The following is a 24,037-nucleotide window of genomic DNA, read 5'->3' on the forward strand; positions in this document are numbered from 1 at the left end:
TGTATTTGGTACTCAGAAGTATTATACTAAAGAAATGAAGGTGTAATGATTTACTAATTCATTTGCTCTGTATTCGACAAACATTTCATGATTAGGAAACTTTAAAAAAAATTTACAAATGAATTTTATGATTCATATACAATTCTCATAGCATGTCTATGAGATAAGCAGAAAAGGAATTATTACCCTGCTTTCAGGGAAAAAATTTTAGAGGTATTAGGGAAGAAATATGTCCTGAAATTATTAAAAAAAAAATTTTAAATGCATCATTATTTTGCATCATTATTTTAGTGTATATATAGCTTTTGTCAAATGTTTTTTTTTTGTTGTTTGTTTTTGGCTTTTTGCGGTACGCAGGCCTCTCACTGTTGTGGCCTCTCCCGTTGGGGAGCACAGACTCCGGAAGCGCAGGCTCAGCGGCCATGGCTCACGGGCCCAGCCACTCCGCGGCATGTGGGATCTTCCCGGACCGGGGCACGAACCCGTGTCCCCTGCATCGGCAGGCAGACTCTCAACCACTGCGCCACCAGGGCAGCCCTTGTCAAATGTTTTTAATGTGGCTTAATATAGTTTAAAGTTTATGATGTTTTTCTTCCAGTTTTATTGTTATGTAATTGACATATAGCACTGTATAAGTTTAAGGTATACAGCTGATGTAAAGTTTATGACTTTTATTTGAAATTAAAAAGTCTCTGAGAAGGTACTATTTTCTTTTTAGCTTTTTTTTTTTTTAATATCCTTAAGGTTTTAATGAATTAATTTATTTATTTTCGGCTGTGTTGGGTCTTTGTTGCTGTGCACGGGCTTTCCCTAGTTGCAGTGAGCAGGGGCTACGCTTCATTGCCGTGCAGAGGCTTCTCGTTTCGATGGCTTCTCGTTTCGGTGGCTTCTCTCTGTTGTGGAGCACGGGCTCTAGGAGCATGGGCTTCAGTAGTTGTGGCTCACAGGCTCTAGAGTGCAGGCTCAGTAGTTGTGGCGCACAGGCTTAGTTGTTCTGCGGCATGTGGGATCTTCCCGGACCAAGGCTCGAACCCATGTCCCCTGCATTGGCAGGTGGATTCCTAACCACTGTGCCACCAGGGAAGTCCCCCTATTTTTTTTTTTTAAACTAATGCATTTTCCTAAAATTCTGTTACTAGATTCAGCATTACCTAGTGATACCAAATGATACTCTTTTCATGGAGATGAGATTTTTCTTTCATTATTCATTTTCTTCCAAACTTTAATACCTTGACCAGTAATTTCAGAACATGGGATCTTTAAGTAGATTATAACATCTTCTGAATGGTCGAATTACCATTTGGGAAATAGTCTCTATAATTCTTTTTGATCACACAATGTATTTTCCTGTCAAGATTTCATTAATATGTAAATACTTTCCTGTAACAGCAGTGAATCTCTTTATCACATGTGTTTAACGAACATATAAATAACTCTGTGATGCATTTTTTCCAATTTCTGATACAGGCCAGCCTGTTTAAATATTGTATTTGTAGTAAGTAAAAGTCTATTAAGAATCACACTGGGGGCTTCCCTGGTGGCGCAGTGGTTGAGAGTCTGCCTGCCGATGCAGGGGACACGGGTTCGTGCCCCAGTCTGGGAAAATCCCACATGCCGCGGAGCGGCTGGGCCCGTGAGCCATGGCCGCTGAGCCTGCGCGTCCGGAGCCTGTGCTCCGCAATGGGAGAGGCCACAAAGCATCTGCATTATTTTAAGAAATGTTTTGACCTCAGTGTGTACCATTTTTTAATCCTAAAAGTTTAGATGCTATATGTAATAACCGTGGAAAAAATCCATGATATGTACAAATGTTGGGATCGCATGCCTGGCATTGACACATACTTGATGTAGAGAAACGATAGTATGGTACACTGGAAGGAACAAGAGGCTTTCAGTCAGAAACATGGGTGTGTGTCCTGGTCCTGAACTTGCTAGCTGTGTTACTTTTGGGAAGTCGCTTAGCTTCTCAGAACTTTAGTTTTGTCAAGTGTGAAATGGGGAAATTGTGGAGGGATTGTGATGGTTTAGTAACCTAAGAGGTAATGTTACCTAGCGCAGTTCCTAGCATATAATCGGCATTCAGTGTACAGCAGTGGTTGTGTTAATAGTGGATATGGCTGTAGCAGTAGCAGCAGCAGTTTTTGGTACCTGTCGATGGGAATGTCATAATAGATATATTTTAGTTTTAAGTGCATTAAGTAGACTTTAAAAGACTGATGAATAAACAAAATGCAAAATTGTAATAGGGAATGTTCCTCCTTGATGACACCAATGCTTTCATTTCTCATCTGTGACAGTACCCCTTTTCTGGTATCAGGTGCCTTGACATTCCAGATTATTAGTCAAAACTTGAGCATTGTTCAAGTGAAGTTAAAATTTTTAATTTCACTTTTTATTGACTTGTAGATGTAGGAAAATGAACAAATCATAAATGGGCAATTTGATGAACTGTCATAAACTGAACAAGATTAAGAAACAGACATAACCAGCCTCCCTGTGCCCTCTCCTTCCACCCTCTTCTGGTCACCTCACCCAACAGAACTGCTACCCTGACTTATAACATGACAGCTTAGTTTTGTCTCTTAAACATATGGAGTGGTTTATGGGACTGTTTTACCTCAACAGAGGTCAGATTTCTGATGTTCTTTAAATGAATACCTCTCTTATTTTTCTAATGCTGGATGTACAATGACATTTTGGTTTTTTATGTTTAAAGTATGTTTGTTGTAGACAGAATGTAGCTGAATCTTGCTGTTTTGCCTAGCAGTCTCTGCCTTTTAATTGGCTTGCTTAGACCATTTACAGGCAGACCTTGTTTTATTGCACTTTGCTTTATTGTGCTTCACAGATACCGTGTCTTTTACAAATTGAAGGTTTGTGGCAACCCTACATCAGGCAAGACTATGGGCACCATTTTTTCCAACAGCATTTGCTCACTTTGTGTCACATTTTGGTAATTTCTGCAATATTTCAAACTTTTTCATTATTATATTTGTTATATGATCTGTGATTAGTAATCTTTGATGTTACTGTTGCAAAAAGATTATGACTTGCTGAAGGCTCTAATGATGGTTAGCATTTTTTAGCAGGAAAGTATTTTTTTTTAATTTATTTATTTAATTTATTTATTTTTGGCTGTGTTGGGTCTTCGTTGTTGCACGCAGGCTTTCTCCAGTTGCTGCGAGCGGGGCTACTCTTTGTTGTGGTGCACGGGCTGCTCGTTGCGGTGGCTTCTCTTGTTGCAGAGCACGGGCTCTGGGTGCACGGGCTTCAGTAATTCTGGCTCACGGGCTCGAGAGCGCAGGCTCAGTAGTTGTGGCGCACGGGCTTAGTTGCTCCACGGCATGTGGGATCTTTGCGGACCGGGGCTCAAACCTGTGTCCCCTACATTGGCAGGTGGATTCTTAACCACTGTGCCACCAGAGAAGTCCCTTCAGGTTTATTCTGATTGTTGCTTATTGACTTTCTTGGATCTTCTGTGCTAAATTTAGGAAATTCATGCCTGTTATTTCTTCAGGTATTTTTCCTCTTCCTCCTCCCATCCCCAGTATGCATACTCTTTACTGGGACTCCACTTACGTGTGTGTTAGCCACTTGATTCTGTCTCACAGTTAACTTTTTTCAGTATTTTTCTCCTCTGTGTTTCATTTTGGATAGTTCCTATTACTATGTCTTTATAAACTTATGAATCTTTTCTTTTGCAGTGTCTGCTCTTAATGACATCAGTGTGGTTTTTTTGTTGTTTTTTTTGTTTTTTTTTTTTTGCCGTATGCGGCCCTCTCACTGTTGTGGCCTCTCCCCTGTTGCGAGCACAGACTCCGGACACGCAGGCTCAGCGACCATGGCTTACGGGCCCAGCCGCTCCACAGCATGTAGGATATTCCCGGACCGGGGCACGAACCCGTGTCCCCTGCGTCGGCAGGCGGACTCTCAACCACTGTGCCGCCAGGGAAGCCCCATCAGTGTGTTCTTCATCTTAGCTGCTGAATTTTTTATTCCTAGGAGTTACATTTGGGTCTTCTTTATTTTCTATGTCTTTCCTTATCATGTTATTGGCGTTTCTTGGAAATTGATTATTCTCCTGGTTGTGGGCCATAATTTCGTACTTTTTTGCATACCTTGTATTTTTTATTGGATGCCAGACATTTAGGTTTATTCATCTCATTAGTAGAGTTCGTATCTCAGTTGTTATGGAACATGCTTTGTCCTTTCCCCAATTCTGTTGGTTTATTCAATTACACCTCTGAGTTTCACCAGGTACCTTACTGTGTATACTAGAAGGTTAGCTTAGGTCAGCTATACAGTTGATCTAAATAGGTTTCTGAATTTTTAATGGGGTAAATTAATCTGTATGTGTTTCTTTAATCTGAAAATTATAGAACATGATCTAGCAATGCAGATATAGAGGTATTTATTTGTTATTGTTTTCCTTGTGGATAATTTGGACTTTGTTTTTATTCCGGGCTCGATTCCCAGATCACTTTCTGTACTTCCTGTCTCTGATTTTGTGAATGAGTGTTTATTACATAGTTAAGAATCTATATAAAAAAATGAGACTCATTTCCTTCAAATTCTCCAGTGTCTTGCTTTCATTCTCTTCCTACCGTCTCTAGTTTAACTTTGAAGCTCATCAGCAGTAGAGATGTGTTAGGATAACTAGCACTGCGGGCACATACACCATTGTCTTCCCAATCACAGCCTGTGGAATTGACACCAGAGCCTCTCCCTCTTTATTTCTGGGGTTTTCATTTCTTCAGTCGTGGTTATTGTCAGTCTGCAGTGTAATTTGGCCTAGACTTAGAAGACTCATGATGGAAAGGCTGTAAATAGACTTGTATCTCAGAGCAAACAGTCTTTTGTGCCTCTTTGTTTATTGAAAGCTGAGGACATGCCACATCTCTTTGTGCTTATTTACGCTCCTACATGCAGGCCAAGAGTCAGCTGTGGTCTGCAGTACTGCAGTGTTGCTAATGGCATGGCTGCGAGATAGGGAGTCCTACAGTCCATTTTAGAAACTTTAAATCAGAAACTTTTGAATAAACGTCAGGTGCATTATCAAAATCTTTAGTTACAGGGAAAGCATATTGATCTTGAGATGTAAATACCCCTGTGGTTTTCGGGTAGTTTTCGTTTTTTCATTTATTCAGATTTATCCATCTATCTTTCAGTCTGTCCATCATCCATTCATCCATTAAATATTTAGTGAGGTTTAAATGCATGCCAGGTATTGAATGAAGGATAGAAAAATGACTCAAGCTTTGAAGGAGCTTACAGTTTAGTAAAGGAGCAAGACACAGATAATTGTAATTCAGTGCACTGACAGCAGTAACAGAAATACATGAGAGTTTAGTAATCTGGAAGAAAGTCTGGTAAGCTGCTTGATCTGGGAACAGCAGAGGTTTCAGTTTTTTTCCTTTAATGAACACTACATTGATTGACACAGTTAAAGATAACATTGTAACTATGCCTGCCATGAATCATACTAGTTTTCTATCCATTTAGATTAGGTTACTGTTCTTTCTTTTTCTTTTCATGTATCTTATAGCCACATATTTTTCTTCTTACTGCCGTTATACAACTTGGTTTCTGAAGTACACATTTTTCTCTTTGAAGAGTTTTTCAGAAGTTAGAGTCACAGTGCTTCCTTTCTTAAAGAAGTTATCTAATTAACTACTTGACTTAATCATTTTGCTGAGATTCTTCTTTAAGTTAGGTGCTGAGGGTATAAAGTGCTCATTCTCTGGAAGACATGTATACAGATAATTACAGCAGCAGTGAGATAAGTGCTGAAAGAGTTGGCTACACAGTCTTAGGTATGTAGTCTTCCTCCTAAATTGACTTTTATATTTTTCATTTATTGTTCATTTATATCTCGACTGAATCTTATATTTTGAGTTCTTAAGAGTTTTCTTGTTACTTGTTTTTGAGAGCTCTGCTTTTAGAATTAAAAGAATATCAGTGGATCTGTTTCTATTGATCATTGAATCATTGATTCATTCAGTAAGTCAGTGATGATTTTTGAGCTCATAGAGTTTACTTACCTGCAAATTTATAATCATAATATTTAACTTATGGGGTGTTTGAGGATTAAATGAAATAATGCATTTATATAAATTTAGTCAAAATGATGATATATTATTGCTATGCATGTAACACCGCTAGGAGCTGTGGTGGATGCAAAGGAATATTTACAAGAAAGGAAAAAATTTACTTTTAGTGGGGATACAAAATATGTACTAGGAAATTAAAGAACTTCATGAAAACATGAGACAAATGTACCACCTTATGTATATTTTCTTAAGGTTAAATAAGAGTAAATGCCAGATGAATTGTGCAGTTATTAGTAGTGAGAATTTAGAACAGGAAGAAAGCAGTGCCTGGAATGCTCATAGAAACGTCTGAGAAAAGTGGGAATTTGAGCTGGGAGAGGTGGGGTTCAGATAAGTAGGACATCATAGTGCCTGAGAGCACAGGCTCTGGAAACAGACTGCCTGGCTTCAAATCCCAGCTGCAGCATTTTAGTTGTGAGACTTCGGACGAGTTACTAAGTAAACGTTTCTGTGTCTTTGTCTCCTCTACGGTAAAATGGGAAAGGATATTGTCTGTCTCTCAGGATTGCTGAATTTGTGTGTGTGTGTGTGTGTGTGTGTGTGTGTGTGTGTGTGTGTGTAATAGCTTAGAACTTTATAGTTGTTCTCACACATTATAAGCATTTTATAAGTGTCAGCTATAGACTGGACAACGTTGGATAGCTTTATAGATGGTGTGTGAAATGTCCATTTAGTACAGGTCTGTAAGTAGGAATATGCAGGGATTTTTGAAGGGTGACAGTGAGGAAATCAATCTTCCTGTGGCTTGGGATCTGCATGGGCATTATTTATGCTGCTTTATTTGGTGATATGAATAAAAAGGAGATAAGAAAAACTCTTCTTTTCCTCTCTAATCCTTTTGTTCAAACTCTTAGCAGTACAACCTTATATATGGTCAGGGTTTATAATGTACGTTGATACAATTCATGAACATTTTGGTATATTTCATTAGTTTTATAGCTGATAAATTCAGTTGTCATATACTTTTATCTTTGTTGTGGGTCTTGTTGTCTTGAAGTAACATGAAATAAGGGCCTTACCGTTATTGTCTCTGCTGGTTCTGGGTCAGTCTAAGTAACACAGAGCACAGAGTGAAGTGGATTGGATTTCTCTCCTATTATCCATACATCCCTTTTGATAGTTGTGGACATGTAGTTTTGGGCCTCCCCAGTGTGAAGATATTCCTCATCGATTCTTATTTGACTCTTATACCTCAGATCTTTCAGTATCATCACATTTAATATGTATTCTCCTTCACTGAATGAAGTACTGGCAACCTCGAATATAAAGTTTGGTTGATTACTATAAATGGAAATTGTAATTCACCACTTTTAAGTTGAGCCCATTGTTTTTTTTAATTGAAGTATAGTCGTTTTACCATGTTGTGTTAGTTTCAGGTGTATAGCAAAGTGATCCATACATATATTATTCTTTTTCAGATTCTTTTTCCTTGTAGGTTATTACAAAATATTGAGTATAGTTCCCTGTGCTATACAGTAGGTCCTTGTTGGTTATCTGTTTTATATGTAGTAGTGTGTATGTGTTAATTCCAAACTCCTAATTTATCCTTCCCCCACCTTTCCCCTTTAGTAACCATAAGTTTGTTTTCTGTGTCTGTGGGGCTATTTCTGTTTTGTAAATAAGTTCGTTTATATCATTATCATCCACATATAAGTGATATTATGTGATATTTGTCTTTGTCTGGCTTACTGCACTTAGCATGATAATCTCTAGGTCCATCCAGCCAAATAACGTGTGCTGCAAATCACATTATTTCATTCTTTTTTATGGCTAATATTCCATTGTGTGTGTGTGTGTGTGTGTGTGTGTGTGTGTGTGTATACACACACACACACCACATCTTTATCCATTCATCTGTTGATGGACATTTAGGTTGCATCTTGTCTTGGCTATTGTAAATAGTGCTGCAATGAACATTGGGGTGCATGTATCTTTTTGACTTATGGTTTTCTTCAGATATATGCCCAGGAGTGGGATTGCTGGATCATATGGTAGAGCTATTTTTAGATTTTTTTTTTTTTTTTTGCGGTACGCGGGCCTCTCACTGTTGTGGCCTCTCCTGTTGTGGAGCACAGGCTCCGGATGCGCAGGCTCAGTGGCCATGGCTCACGGGCCCAGCCGCTCCGCGGCATGTGGGATCTTCCCGGACCGGGGCACGAACCCGTGTCTCCTGCATCGGCAGGCGGACTCTCAACCACGGCGCCACAAGGGGAGCCCTATTTTTAGATTTTTGAGGCCCCTGAATACTGTTCTCCATAGTGGTTGTACCGATTTACATTCCCGCCAGTAGTGTAGGAGGGTTCCTTTTTCTCAACACCCTCTCCAACATTTATTATTTGTAGACTTTTTGATGGTGGCCATTCTGACCGGAGTGAGGTGGTACCTCATTTTTGTTTTGATATGCATTTCTCTAATGATTAGGGATGCTGAGTATTTCTTCATATGCCTGTTGGCCATCTGTATGTCTTCTTTGGAGAAATGTCTATTTAGATCTTGTGCCCATTTTTTGATTGGGTTTTTTGTTTTTGTTTTTGATGTTGAGCTATATGAGCTGTTTGTATATTTTGGAAATTAATCCCTGTCAGTGGCATCATTTGCAAACATTTTTTCCCATTCTGTAGGTTGTCTTTTTGTTTTGTTTATGGTTTCCTTTGCTGTGTAAAAGCTTTTGAGTTTAATTAGGTCCCATTTTAAAAAGTTTTGTTTTTATTTCCATTGCTGTAGGAGATGGATCCAAAATTGCTGTGATTTATGTCAAAGAGTGTTCTGCCTATGTTTTCCTCTAGGAGTTTTATAGTATTCGGTCTTATATTTAGGTCTTTAATTAATTTTGAATTTATTCTTGTATATGGTGTTAGAGAATGTCCTAATTTCATTCTTTCTCATATAGCTGTCTAGTTTCCCAAGCACCACTTATTGAAGAGGCTGTCCTTTCTTCATTGTAAATTCCTGCCTCCTTTGTTGTAGATTAATTGACCATGGGTGCATAGGTTAATTTTTGAAGACCATATTTTCCATAGGTACAGCATTATAAATATGAAAATCATCAGAAAAATAAAAATGAAAAATATACATTTACATATTTGTTATATGTATAACACCAAATGCTGAATGGAAAAAGTATTATTAAATTAGTATTAAATTAAAATTATTATTATTTTTTAAAATATTGTTTTCTTATTTAATGCAATGATGGATTTTAGAGAATTCAAATGCTATTTTTACTAAGATAGCAAGACCATATCTTAATTCAAATCATTCTTTGATGGTGAAATGAAACAATATAAGGAAATATTTAAAAATTAAAGTATAGTTGATTTAAAACATTATATTAGTTTCAGGCATACAACATAGTAATTCAGTGTTTTTATAGATTATAATCCACTTAAAGTTACTATAAAATATTAGCTCAATTCCCTATCTGTACAATATATCCATATATCTTATTTATTACATAAAGTAGTTATGTAATAAATAGTAGTAGTTTGTACCTTTTAATCCTCTACCCCTATCTTGCCTCTCCAAAAGAAATCCAAAACAATATTGCAATGATTTATGTTAAGGAGTGTCCTACCTATGTTTTATTCTAAGAGTTTTATGGTTTCCAATCTTACATTTAGGTCTTCAATCCATTTTGCATTTTTCTTTGTATATGGTGTGAAAAAATGTTCTAATTTTATTCTTTTGCATGTAGCTGTCCAGTTTTCCCAGCACTACTTATTGAAGAGTCTGTCTTTTTCCCATTGTATATTCTTGCCTCCTTTGTTGAAGATTAATTGACCATATGTGTGTGGGCCTGTTTCTGGACTCTCTGTTGTGTTCTGTGGATCTATGTGTCTGTTTTTGTGCCAGTGCCATACTGTTTTGATTACTGTAGCTTTATAGTATAGTCTGAAGTCAGGGAGCAAGATACCTCCAGCTTTGTTCTTTTTTCTCAAGATTGCTTTGGCTATTCAGGGTCTTTTTTGGTTCCATGTCAATTTTAGGATTATTTGTTCTAGTTCTGTAAAAAACGTCATGGGTATTTTGATAGGAATTGCATTAAATCTGTAGATTGCTTTGGATAATATGGACATTTTAACAGTATTAATTCTTCTAATACATAAACATGGGATACCTTTCCTTTCTTGTTATCATCTTCAATTTCCTTCATCAGTGTTTTATAGTTTTCAGAGTGTACATCTTTCACTTCCTTGGTTAAGTTTATTTATTAGGTGTTTTCTTTTTGGTGAAATTTAAACAGAATTGTTTTCTTGCTTTCTGTTATAGTTCATTATTAGTGTATAGAAGAGTAACAGATTTCTGTCTATTAATTTTGTGTCCTGCAACTTTACTGAATTCATTCGTTAGTTCTAATAGTTTTTCTGGTGGAGACTTTAGGCTTTTCTATATGTAGTATCATGTCATCTTCAAATAGTGGCAGATTTACTTCTTCCCTTCCATTTTGGATGCCTTTTATTTCTTTTTCTTGTCTGGATGATCTGTCCATTGATGTAACTGGTGGGTTAAATTCCCCTACTGTTACTGTATTATTGTTAATTTCTCCCTTTATGTCTGTTAATACTTGCTCTGTATATTTAGGTGCTCCCATGTTAGGTGCATATATGTTTACACATGCTATATCCTCTTCTTCGATTGACCCTTTTATTATTATGTGGCGCCCTTCTTTGTCTTTTTGTTATAGACTTCATTTTAAAGCCTACTTTGTCTGATAAGAGTTTGCTACACCAGCTTTCCTTTTGTTTCCGTTTACATGGAATATCTTTTTCCATTCTCTCCCTTTCAGTCTGTGTGCATCTTTAGCTCTGAAGTAAGTCTCTTGCAGGCAACATATGGGTATGTCTTTTTTTTTTTATCAGTCACCCTATATCTTTTTTTTTTGAAACCATTAAAATATTGAGGTATAGTTAATTTACAGTGTTGTGTTAGTTTCAGGTGTACAGCAAAGTGATTGTTTACCTACATATGTATATTCTTTTTAAGATTCTTTTCCATTATAGGTTATTACCAGATATCAAATATAGTTCCCTCTCCTATACAGTAGGTCCTTGTTGCTTCATTCTGTATCTTTAGATTGGAGCATTTGGTCCATTGACAATTAAAGTGACTACTGATAGGTATACCCTTAGTGCCATTTTGTTACTTGTTTTCTGGTTGTTTTTTATAGTTCTTCTCTGTTCTGTTCTTCTTTTAGTCTATTCCCTTTAGCATTATAATTGTGTTCCTTTCTCTCTAGATTTTGTGTATCTGTTGTAGGTTTTTGATTTGTAGTTACCCTGGGGTTCATATATGTTGACCTATAGCTATATCTACTTTTTTTCAAACTGGTAGTCATTTAAGTTCAGACACATTCAAAAAGATCTACGTTTTTTCATCCCCTCTCCATGTTTTGTGCTTTTGAGGTCGTATTTTATATCTCAGTTTCTAAGTAAGTAAGTCCCACTGATTTTCAGTACAGTTAATGGGACTTGTCTTCCTGGTGTGGGACCACAGGTCTGGGTTGTCTAACATGTATCTCAAATCCCTCATTCCCTAGGGAGGATCCCTGACTCTCTGATATCCCCTTCCTCTTCTGTGTCCCCTTCTAGGGACACAGGTTCCGACCTGATCTCTTCTCCCTTCCTGCCCACCTCTGTGTGAATCTTTTTTTACAGCCTTGGTTGTAAATAGAAGTGACTTTTTTCTAGGCTCCAGGGTGTTTTCAGCTAGAGTTGCTCCACCTGTAGATGTATAGATGTGTTTTTGATGAGTTCGTAGGGCAGGTGAGCTCAGCACCTTACTTCTCTGCCATCTTGATTTCCCCAGTCATAAAAATTATTATATAAATGTTTTGTTTGATTTTTTAAAGATGTTATTCATTTTAGCTTATTCTTATTTAAGTATAGGCTGTTGAAACTGGGTTTGAGAATGCTTTTTTTACCCTAGTGACTTTCCTTGTAGCAAGGATAGGTATTCTTCACTTTTCTGAGGACCTTCAGTGTCTCTTCTTCAAAATCAGTCATTTGTTCAAGGGGCGGGTGATAGTGGTAGTGGTATGGGGGGCAATTTTCATATCATTGATGTCTCTATTCATCCTTTGCCCCTTGTTTTGTTGACATTAAACACCTATGTGAATAGCGTTCTTTCTCAATTATTTATAACTAACTTTTCTGGAAATTTCTTCAGTGGTTCTCTGTTGGAGTTTGTGCCTTTCCCTTAAACTTTAATGATTTTACGACTAGTTTTCCTTAGAAATAATCAAATCATCCTTTGCTCATGGTTAAATATTTATTTTCAAAGTTGACTGTAAGCATTTGGGAGAGAGATGATGCCTTGTGGAAAATGTTACTTACTACTACCTTGTAAATCAGCTCCTCAAATTCTCTTGTTACTATTTGTTGCATTGGTCAGGTGCCTTATACCCGGTATGATGTCAGCAGAGTTTATTGCCATTGTTAGGCATTTGTAAATATAATCATTGATATGATTCTTAATATGGTGTTACTATCTATCATAAAGTAGATCTTGAAATGACAGTCAGTCATGTATGTCCTGTATTTCACTACACATGAAAAACCTTCTTGGTAGCATTAATAATATTGATGGTTTTTATGATGGATAAACTTTTACTGTATACGAGGTACGGTTCTGAAGGCTTTATATGTTCTAATTTGATCCTTCCGCAATTTAGATTCTTACCCCTATTTCACTAATGAGGAAATTGAAGCACAGGCATATTGGATAGCTTGGTCAAGATTACGTGTTTCTGCAGGGTGGTATCACAGTTCCGACACAGAGGTTAGACTTCTAAGAGCACGCTCTAGTTATTCTGGATTAGAATTCAAGAAAACATTGCTCTAGTCCCATCTTCATTTTGGGCACATAATATTACAGTATTTACTAATAGATGAGGCAGCTGGGTTCCAGAGATTAAAGTAGTGGCGGAGGAGAAGTCAAATCTTAGTGTGGGGTTTTTTGTTTTTTTTTTTTAACTCTTGTTTCTCTTTTACACATTGCTAACATCTGAGAATACTGTTAAGTTTCAGGATATCTTATTAGCTGATTCTGTATTTTCTAAGTCACTTATTAATGAAATTGAATCCCATTGAACTGGAGGAGAACTCTGACGTCTTTACATTTTTTCTTTCAGACTTGGTGTTCTGAGTGATAACTAGTTTTTTAATTGGTTTCCCCTTGAGTTTCTGATCAAGTTTGACTTATTCAGTGATGGTAATCACATGTAGTTATACACGTAGGCCCAAATTATTATTATTTTTTGTCCTGTCTTTTCCAGAACATTTTCTTCTGTGCTAAATAACAGAAATAAATATAACTTCACATCTTAAAACCAGTGCATGAAAGGTGGCAATTAGTAGGAATACGCTGTCTGTTTAGGCTTTTGTTTCCAAGGCATAGAACACGAATAAAAGAACTTTTTGTAAGCTTATTCCTGATAAAATTTCTTTGAAATAAAACATTTATATTTAGTGTGGGAAATAATTGGTGAGAGAATAGTTGAACATAATAGAACTTGTTATAGTCATTCCTTTTCTGCTGACAGATAAATGTAACCTTCAGATGAAACTGGCAAAGCTTATTGTTTGCCATAAAACAACGAGCAGGGCTCTAATATAAAGAATCCTCAAATTAAGCAAAAGCAGCCATTATTTTGTAAAGAGATAATTTAAGTTTACCATGTACTTCGTTTTTTTAGTGGGGATGATGCATTTAATTTCTAAGTCTTCCCTAGCAAAATAGAAACAAGAGAAGAAAAAGATGAAATAAAGAGTATGTAAAGGGCTTCCCCGGTGGCACAGTAGTTGGGAGTCTGCCTGCCGATGCGGGGGACACGGGTTCGTGCCGCGGTCAGGGAAGGTCCCACATGCCGCGGAGCGGCTGGGCCCGTGAGCCATGGCCGCTGAGCCTGCGCGTCCGGAGCCTGTGCTCTGCAACGGGAGAGGCCACAACAGTGCGAGGCCCGCGTACCGCAAAAAAAAAAAAAAAGAGTATGTAAATGTTATTTGTGTTTATAGAACTTTAGATTCAAAGTGTAAGTTTTGCAACTAACCAAACTTTCTGCAGCTCTTTAAAAGGAACAGTTGTGTTTTCTAGGTTTTTTTTAACCACATTTTCACCTAATCCACTTAGTGATTAATTTACATGGCTAATATTTTTGTTGGGAACAGAATTAATGAAAACGTTTTCCTTTGAATTTTATTAAGCATTCTATCATTCTGTTTACCTTATGAAAGAATAAGTAGCTAAAATATGGGTACATTAAAGATGGTAATGATAGAACTAATCAATTATTTTGAAGTGTAAAAAATGGTCAGATTTTGGAAAATATGTATTCTGAAATCACTTTTCCCCCATAAGTGTAATATGACATGTTAAATAATCTAGATTGTAGCTGTATACCATCACCAGTATAGCTTGCCCTTTCATCAGGATAATAATCTATATCAGGAAAGTATTCTTGTTCTCACTGTCAGATCTACAGATTCCATATAAATATACCTCCTTGATGTATCTGTAAGTCCTTTTATTGCTGTATTCCAATTTTGAATTTTTGTGATACTCGTGAGATCACTCTAAAAAAATCTTTGTTGTGCTTTCAATTAATTAATTTAGTTGACACATTATTTTAGAGTCTGCTAAATGTCAGGCACTGTTTTAGCTTTGAGGATATGGCAATACACAAAACAAACAAAAATTCTGCCCTTAAGAAACTCATGAAAGAATGCTCAACATCATTAATCATTAGAGAAATGCAAGTCAAAACGGCAATGAGATATCACCTCACACCAGTCAGAATGGCCATCATCAAAAAATCTACAAACAGTAAATGCTGGAGAGGGTGTAGAGAAAAGGGAACTCTCTTGCACTATTGGTGCGAATGTAAATTGATATAGCCACTATGGAGAACAGTATGGAGGTTCCTTAAAAAAACTAAAAATAGAACTACCATACGACCCAGCAGTCCCACTACTGGGTGTATACCCTGAGAAAACCATAATTCAAAAAGAGTTATGTACCACAATGTTCACTGCAGCACTATTTACAATAGCCAGGACATGGAAGCAACCTAAGTGTCCATCGACAGATGAATGGATAAAGAAGATGTGGCACATATATACAATGGAATATTCCTCAGCCATAAAAAGAAACAAAATTGAGTTATTTGTAGTGAGGTGGATGGACCTAGAATCTGTCATACAGAGTGAAGTAAGTCAGAAAGAGAAAAACAAATACTGTATGGTAACACATATATATGGAATCTAAAAAAAAAAAATGGTCATGAAGAACCTAGGGGCAGGATGGGAATAAAGATGCAGACCTACTAGAGAATGGACTTGAGGACATGGGGAGGGGGAAGGGTAAGCTGGAACAAAGTGAGAGAGTGGCACATACATGTATACACTACCAAATGTAAAATAGATAGCTAGTAGGAAGCAGCCGCATAGCACAGGGAGATCAGCTCGGTGCTTTGTGACCACCTAGAGGGGTGGGATAGGGAAGGTGGGAGGGAGACGCAAGAGGGAGGAGATATTGGGATATATGTATATGTATAGCTGATTCACTTTGTTATAAGGCAGAAACTAACACACCATTGTAAAGCAAGTATACTCCAATAAAGATGTTAAAAAAAAAAAAGGAAAAGAAATTTATATTCTGACTGGGGAAGATGTCCTGTCTGTTTCTTAAACACTATCATTTGATTCATGATAAAGAACTTATGATGTTTTTGTAGCAAGCATTTTAAGCTCCTAAAATTTGTTTGAAAATAATTTGCTTTGTAGAAGCATCCTGGAAGAAAATCAAAGAGCAGAAAGGTTTATTTTATTTTAATTAATTAATTAATTTTTTATGTAAGTTTTGATGATGAAGCCTTATTTGGTAGAATTTAGGTTCATGAGACTAGTACTAGTGATCTAATGGTGTCAAGATTGGTTTTATATCTCAGTTTAAATGTGTCCTTCAGATATGCATGTAAAAGGTCCTTATTGGGTCGTCTGAATTAAGATTTGGGAAGGTTCATATTGCCCTCTACCTGCTGTGCACAGTCTAACTGGTACCTCTGTCTAACCTGGTGGCCATCTACTAGCCAGAAGGGTAAGCTTCGGATTCTAACTGTTGGGCTGTGTTTGAATCCTTAGCTGTGTCATTTATTGACTTTATGAGGAGGGGCAAGTTAACCTGGGCCTCAGTGTTCTCAGTATAATACGAGGAAGATAGTATCACCTACGTTAGGTAGGACTAAATTAAGTATTATATATTACAAGCATTTCATCCTGTCTGGTCCCTAGTGAGAGATCAATAAATATTAAAGATTATGCTATTGCTGATCGTTCCTTTTATATTACTACTAGTATTCTTATCATTAAATCAGTGGTGATCAGCACATTCAGAAACATGTTGAAACGTTTAGTTGTGCTGTGCCTTGAAAATGCAGCAAAAATGCATCATTAACTTGGGACTTTATTAGGCCTACTTTTTGGAGTGAGCCTCAGAGCAGAACTTGTCTTTAATGTGTGTTTTGATAAAAATAGGCATGTTTTCTTACCCATTTCTGTTTCTGAAGCTTGACAAAGTTTTACAATTTTCTAGTCTTCAAATACCAAATAAATGTTATTTTGCTGAGAGACTCACACCATTACTAATCATTTTAGTAATGATCCTTGTATCTAATACGTACTTGGTATAGAAGATACAAATCTCAACTTGTGAAAACGTTTTTCTTAATTTTTTGGAAAACATTTTGTGTAGCTTGTGGAACCGTGACTGCTTTAATTAGAAAAGGCAGGAATAGTTTGGTGTGTTATTTTTTTTCCTTGTTCCTCAGTCCATTGGTACAATTTATTTTCATGTTGGAAGAGTGAGCATTATTATCATCATTGTATCCAAATGTTATCTTTTCTACTTTTCAGTGATCTGTGGTAAAATATGAGTTACTGATGTGGAAGAAAATAAAATAGTTTTTACTTGGTGACAAATGAAGTAGTGTGACAGGGGCACCCATAGTGAACACTGTAATTGTCTGCATGACTCTGCAGTTTAACCTGTGAACTCACAGGCCTTCAAAAATGTATCTCTGGTACATAGTTTGCTAGGACATTACATGCTAGCTAAAAAGCAGGTAAAATACTGTGTTTTAAAAATATGATGTAATACATTTCTTATTGTGAATATCTAATGGGGAACTTTGAATTCGGATACTTTGCACCAATGATAATGACTTCAAAGGGGATGCTGTTGGTAGATGAATTAGCCCTGCTCATTTCCAGATCTTTTTAGCTTCTCTTTTCCTTGTAACCCGCCCCGCCCGGTGGTCTCTGTTCCCTTTTACGTGAAGACTAATCTCTTTAGTTACATAATTTCTAAACGCTTATGAAGTATTTTTTGTGCAAGGCATGTTTCATAACTTAGTAAGATAAGAAATTGCAAAACATAACCTCATAATGTACAAAAGTGCGGTCCTTTCTCTGAGGCTATGATAAATTTTAGAAAGTGCTACTGTTGATTCTCAAATATGAGATAAGATGTTTTATTGAACTGTAGAAACAAGGCAATTGAAATTTGTTTTTAGAATTTTTGTCTTCATTCTTAATTCAGGATGTTTCCATTGTTTTCATGGATTTAGGGAATATTAGGACTAAAAGGTACTTTAGAGGTAATGTTTGAAGTGCTTCACTTTAGAAAGTCATGTGCGAACGACTGTGTAGATGGTTAACAGGTGGATGCATTTATGTTTCCCTTGTCTCCTGATGCGTAGCACATTGCTCTGCTGTGTTACTCTACTGTCTTTACCTGACTCTTCCTTTTTAATTTATTCTTAATTCCATCCAATGAGGACTTGTCTTTTCCTCTTAGACTCTCCTTCTGTCATTTGTTAGTGATATTTTTTTACCTGCAGAATTATTTCTTCACTGTGGCTATTACCTGTCCTCTAGGTCGAGGCTGTCCAATATAGGAACCACCAGCCACATGTGGCTATTTAAATTTTAAATAAAACTAATTAAGATGAAATAATATTAAAGGTTTCTTTCTTCGTATCAGTGTCACATTTCAAGTGGTTAATATAGGTACATGTAGCTTAATGGTTACTGAATTGGATAGCACAGTTAGAGAACATTTCTGTGATCATAGCAAGTTAGATTATAAGCTTTTTGAGGGCAAGGGACCATTTATGTTAGCATTAAGAACATAAAATATGGACTTTTGATAAGTATTTTAGAACGTGTGAATGAAAATATACCCATACCATCCTTTAGTTTTTTGCCAAATTTTTTGTTTTGAATTTTTCTTTTCTTTTGAACCATTTTATGATCAAAGAGAAATCAGCAATTTGGTATTTTTAATTTTACATATTGTATATGATACGTATCATGTACCACTTATCATACCATAAACAGGAATCTTGTAGGTTTAAGGTTATAGGGATACTTTTGCATCATGTTCCTTGTGTTGCCAGCCATTGAGGTAATGTGTATTTTAAATACTTATGCTTTTTTTTTTTTTAATTTTAAGTTATGACGGTGACTCCTTGATGATCATTCCTTGGCATGAACATAAACACCGAGATAAAGATTGGTGTGAGGAGTTGGAGTGCAGGTAAGAAAGAGCCAGCGTGAAAGCTCTTCATTTCTTTGTGGGGTGGATGAATAGAAGGCCCTGTGCAGGTGGTGTTGGTGGATGGTCATTTATTTGATGGTGGCCCTGCTTGAGAGTTTGAGTGAAGTTTTTTTAAAAACTTGACTTTACTCAAGGTATGTTAAAAATTCTTTTAATGGAAAAATGTTAAATGCTCCAAAGGAATTATTCTACAAGTGGTCCTTGTAGAACAACTCTATTCATTTTGGGGTATTCCTTTTTACTCTTTGACATATACAGGTATATTTTCATAGTTGTTTTTATGATATGTGTGCAATTTTGTTCTTGATTCAGTTTTAATTTTCACTTTTATACGACTTAACCATGGAAAGCCTCAGAACATGGAGGCATCAGGTCCCACAGAAGGGGGTGGGAGATGAGGTGTGGGGCTGAAATTCCTGATGAGGAGCATTGGAACCCCTTTATCCCGCACTCCTCAAAGTCTGGTGAATACTCCCTGCTCGTTTTACATTTGATATGAATCATCTTATGCCTTTGGATTTTTTAAAAACTGTGTGTATGAACTATCTGTCTGATAAATGTTAAATAAAAGCCCTAACCAGTAGTATGGTCATTGCAAGTGAAAAATTTTTTTAACTTTTTATTTTATATTGGAGTTGAGCCGATTAACAATGTTGTGATAGTTTCAGGTGCACAGCAAAGCAACTCAGCCATACATATACATGTATCCATTCTCCCCCAGACTGCCCTCCCAGCCAGGCTGCCACATAACATTGAGCAGAGTTTCCTGTGCTATACAGTAGGTCCTTGTTGGTTATCCTTTTTAAATATAGTAGTGTGTACATGTCAATCCCAAACTCCTTAACTATCCCTTCCTCCACCCTTCCTCCCCACCCCGTAACCATAAGTTCATTCTCTAAGTCTGTGAGTCTGTTTTTGTTATGTAAATATGTTCATTTGTATCATTTCTTTTTAGATTCCACATATAAGTGATATCATACGATATTTCTCTTTCTCTGTCTGACTTACTTCACTCAGTATGACAATCTCTAGGTCCATCCATGTTGCTGCAAATGGCATTATTTCATTCTTTTTTTATGGCTGAGTAATATTCCATTGTATATATGTACCACATCTTCTTTATCCGTTCCTCTGTCGATGGACATTTAGGTTACTTCCATGGCTTGGCTATTGTAAACAGTGCTGCAGTGAACATTGGGGTGCATGTATCCTTTTGGACCATGTTTTTCTCCAGATATATGCCCAGGAATGGGATTGCAGGGTCATATGGTAGCTCTAGTTTTAGTGTTTTAAGGAACCTCCATACTGTTCTCCATAGTGGCTGTACCAATTTACATTCTCACCAACAGTGTAGGAGGGTTCCCTTCTCTCAACACCCTCTTCAGCATTTACTGTTTGTGGATTTTTTGATGATAGCCATTTTGACTGGTGTGAGGTGATATATCATTGTAGTTTTGATTTTCATTTCTCTACTCGTTAGCGATGTTGAACATCTTTTCATATGCCTCTTGGCCATCTCTATGTCTTCCTTGGAAAAATGTCTGTTTAGATCTTCTGCCCATTTTTTGATTGGGTAGTTTGTTTTGATGAGATTTAGCCACATGAGCTGTTTATAGATTTTGGAGACTAATCTGTTCTCGGTCACATCATTTGCAAATATTTTCTCCCAGCCTGTGGGTTGTCTTTTCATTTTGTTTATGGTTTCCTTTGCTGTGCAAAAGGTTTTGAGTTTAATTAGGTCCCATATGTTTAGTTTTGTTTTTATTTCCATTACTCTGGGAGACAGATCAGAAAAGATATTGTATTGCTACGATTTATGGCAGAGAGTGTTCTGCCTATGTTTTCCTCTGGGAGTTTTATAGTGTCTGGTCTCACATTTAGATCTTTAATCCACTTTTGAGCTTATTTTTGTGTATGGTGTTAAAGAATGATCTAATTTCATTTTTTTTACATGTAGCCGTCCAGTTTTCCCAGCGCCATTTGTTGAAGAGACTGCCCACCATTGTATGGTCTTGCCTCCTCTGTCGTAGATTAATTGACCACAGGTGCCCAGGTTTATTTCTGGGCTTTCTGTCATGTTCCAGTGATCTATAGTTCTATTTTTGTGCCAGTACCATACTATTTTGATGACTATAGCTTTGTAGTATAGTCTGAAGCCTGGGAGCCTGATTCCTCCAGCTCCATTTTTCTTTCTCAAGATTGCTTTGGCTATTTGGAGTATTTTGTGTCTCCATACAAATATTAAGATTTTTTTGTTCTAGTTCTGTGAAAAATGCCATTGGTAATTTGATAGAAATTGCAGTGAATCTGTAGATTGCCTTGGGTAGTATAGTCATTTTGACAATATTTATTCTTCCAATCCAAGAACATGGTATATCTTTCCATCTGTTTGTGTTTTCTTCGATTTCTTTCATCAGTGTCTTATAGTTTTCTGCATACAGGTCTTTTGTCCCCTAAGGTAGGTTTATTCCTAGGTATTTTATTCTTTTTGTTGGCAGTGGTAAATGGGAGTGTTTCCTTAATTTCTCTTTCTGATTTTTCATTGTTAGTGTATAGGAATGCAAGAGACTTCTGTGCATTAATTTTGTAGCCTGCAACTTTACCAGATTCATTGATGAGCTCTAGCAGTTTTCTGGTGACATCTTTAGGATTCTCTATGTATAGTATCATGTCATCTGCAAACAGTGACAGTTTAACTTCTTCTTTTCCAATTTGGATTCCTTTTATTTCTTTTTTCCTCTCATTGTCATAGCTAGGACTTCCAAAACTGTGTTGAATAAAAGTAGTGATTGTGGGCATCCTTGTCTTGTTCCTGATCTTAGAGGAAATGCTTTCAGCTTTTCACCATTGAGTATGATGCTAGCTGTAGGTTTGTCGTATATGGCCTTTATTATGTTGAGGTAGGTTCCCTCTGTGCCCGCTTTCTGGAGAGTTTTTATTATAAATCGTTGTTGAATTTTGTCAGAAATCTTTTCTGCATCTATTGAGATGATCATATGGTTTTTATTCTTCAATTTGTTGATGTGGTGTATTAGGCTGATTGATTTGCAGATATTGAAAAATCCTTGCATCCCTGGGGTAAATCCCACTTGATCATGGTGTATGATCCTTTTAATGTATTGTTGGATTTGAATTGCTAGTATTTTGTTGAGGATTTTTGCATCTAAGTTCAGCAGTGTTATTGGCCTGTAATTTTCTTTTTTAGTGGTATCTTTGTCTGGTTTTTGTATCAGGATGATGGTGGCCTCATAGAATGAGTTTGGAAGCTTTCCTGCAAGTGAAATTTGGAAGCTTTCTTCATGTTAGCACTAATGTTGGCAGTTTCCCTTCATTTTGTATCTCTCACTTTTGATATCTGAGTCAATAGAATATGTAACTCTTAGTTACCTTTTTCTCTCTGATGGCTTTTATTGTAACAGCAATTGAATGTCCTGCTGTGTTTTTGCTATTATTTGCTTTTAAAAAATTATTTTTTGAAAATTTTTATTAAAGTTTTATATAGTTGCAAATAGATTAAAGGTTTAAAAGTTTCTGCAAATCTTGTTTTAAAAAAAAAAGCAACAACCAAAACCCATACTCCTTTGTTCCCCTTCCTTGTATCCTGCTCTCCAGGAGTAACTACTTTCACTTCTTTTAAAGGATCGTTCTGATATTTACTCCAATCTCTGAGTAACATAATTGTTTAGCTACCCCTTGAATTTTTTAGTTCTGGCCATTATCTGTGGACTTGCTTCAGTGGAAGATAATGGTTTAGTTTCTTTTTACTCCATATACTCCGTTCCTCCTTGAGTGTTTATGTGACCCCCTCGCCCCTTTAACAATCGTCTACTGTCATTTCAGTAGAGTTTCAGGAAAAAGTGGAGCTTAGTGCGTGGTATGTATCAGCCCTCTTTAACTAGAAGTCCACAGTTACCAGTTGTAATGAGAGATAGAGGATGGATATAAGTTGGAGAAGGTGGGAGGTTGATGCCAGTGGATATGGCGGAGGGAAGGTGTGTGATCCCGTTGCCCACAGTTCTCTCAGTTTAAGATGGTGCTTTTGACAGAGTAGCCCTGTTCCTTCACCTGATGCTTCCCAGTTCTCCTTAGCCTGTGCCTTTTTATGATTCTAACAAGGAGATGAAAGGAGTAAGGGCATTTCTTCTCAGACCAAGCACCGCAAGCTGAGTTGTAAGCAAAACTTGCTGCCCTGGAACTCCTAAACCTATAAAAATGGAAAGCTAGGAAACGTTTGACAGAAGAAAAGATGCCTTTGAAGATGATACAAACTTTCCCAGGGCATTTCTTTTTTTAATCCATTCATTTTATTGCCTCCCCCACCTCCCCCGACGATTACTTCCACCCTGTACTCCTATGTCTGGCAACCACCAGACTCTCTATCTACAAGGGTGGTTATAGGATATCTCGTGGGCTTTTCATGTACAGTTGACCCTTGAACAACGCAGGGGTTAGGGGTGCCGACCCTCTGTGAACTCAAAGGTTTGCCTGTCATTTATAATCGGCCCTCCCTCCATAGCCGTGGTTCCCCATCCGTGGATTCAGCCACCCACAGATGGCGTAGCACTACGGTATTTACTTTAAAAAAAACCTGTACGTGAGTGAACCCACACTGTTCAAACCCATGTTGTTCAAGGGTCTACTGTAATTAATTCTGTCCTCTGCTAGATTCAAGAATACTGGAGGAAGAAGAACATGCAGCCTCTGTACTCATGAAGTATATAATCTAGCAGGAAAGGTGCTGCTGCTCTAAATTACCAATGTGATGCGTGTTTTGAAAGAGAAGTGCAGGGGCCACTGGTAGCACATAACAGGGAGACCTAAACTTGGTGGAGGTCAAGGAGGTTTTCCCTGGGAAGTGGTATGAAATCTGAGATTGAAGGATGAATAGGATTTAGCTTAGCAGAGGGTGAGTTTGGCAAATGAGGGGAGGGAGTGTGCTAAGCAGAGGGAAGACCATTTGAAAGGCTCAAGGTGAGGTCCCCTTTAAGGACTGAAAATAAGACCTGGATTGTTGAAGTATACAGGACAAAAGTGACATTGGAATCAAGGTGAGGCTAGAATATTTTAAGGCAGATGACAAGCTATAAAAGGAGGCACGGGGATGATATAATCATGTTTCTGTTTTATAAAAGACTGTATTACCTCGCGATATCGTGAATTCGTTTGTTTTTTTTTTTTGTTTGTTTGTTTGTTTTTGCGGTATGCGGGCCTCTCACTGTTGTGGCCTCTCCCGTTGTGGAGCACAGGCTCCGGACGCGCGGGCTCAGCGGCCATGGCTCACGGGCCTAGCCGCTCTGCGGCATGTGGGATCCTCC

General features: G+C 37.2%; 1 protein-coding gene across 3 annotated transcripts in view; it reads left to right on the forward strand.

Annotated features, from left to right (window-relative positions):
- Positions 1–24,037, forward strand: part of NBAS (NBAS subunit of NRZ tethering complex) — a 340,369-nt gene that overhangs the window by 103,473 nt on the left and 212,859 nt on the right. For all 3 annotated transcript variants that reach the window (XM_079940671.1, XM_079940670.1, XM_079940672.1), the window contains one exon: positions 18,618–18,701. In XM_079940671.1, coding sequence (XP_079796797.1) covers positions 18,618–18,701 — 84 coding nt within the window. The remainder of the gene's footprint in view (positions 1–18,617; positions 18,702–24,037) is intronic.

Source organism: Stenella coeruleoalba (genome assembly GCF_951394435.1).
Source record: "Stenella coeruleoalba genome assembly, chromosome: 13".
Lineage (NCBI taxonomy): Eukaryota > Metazoa > Chordata > Mammalia > Artiodactyla > Delphinidae > Stenella > Stenella coeruleoalba.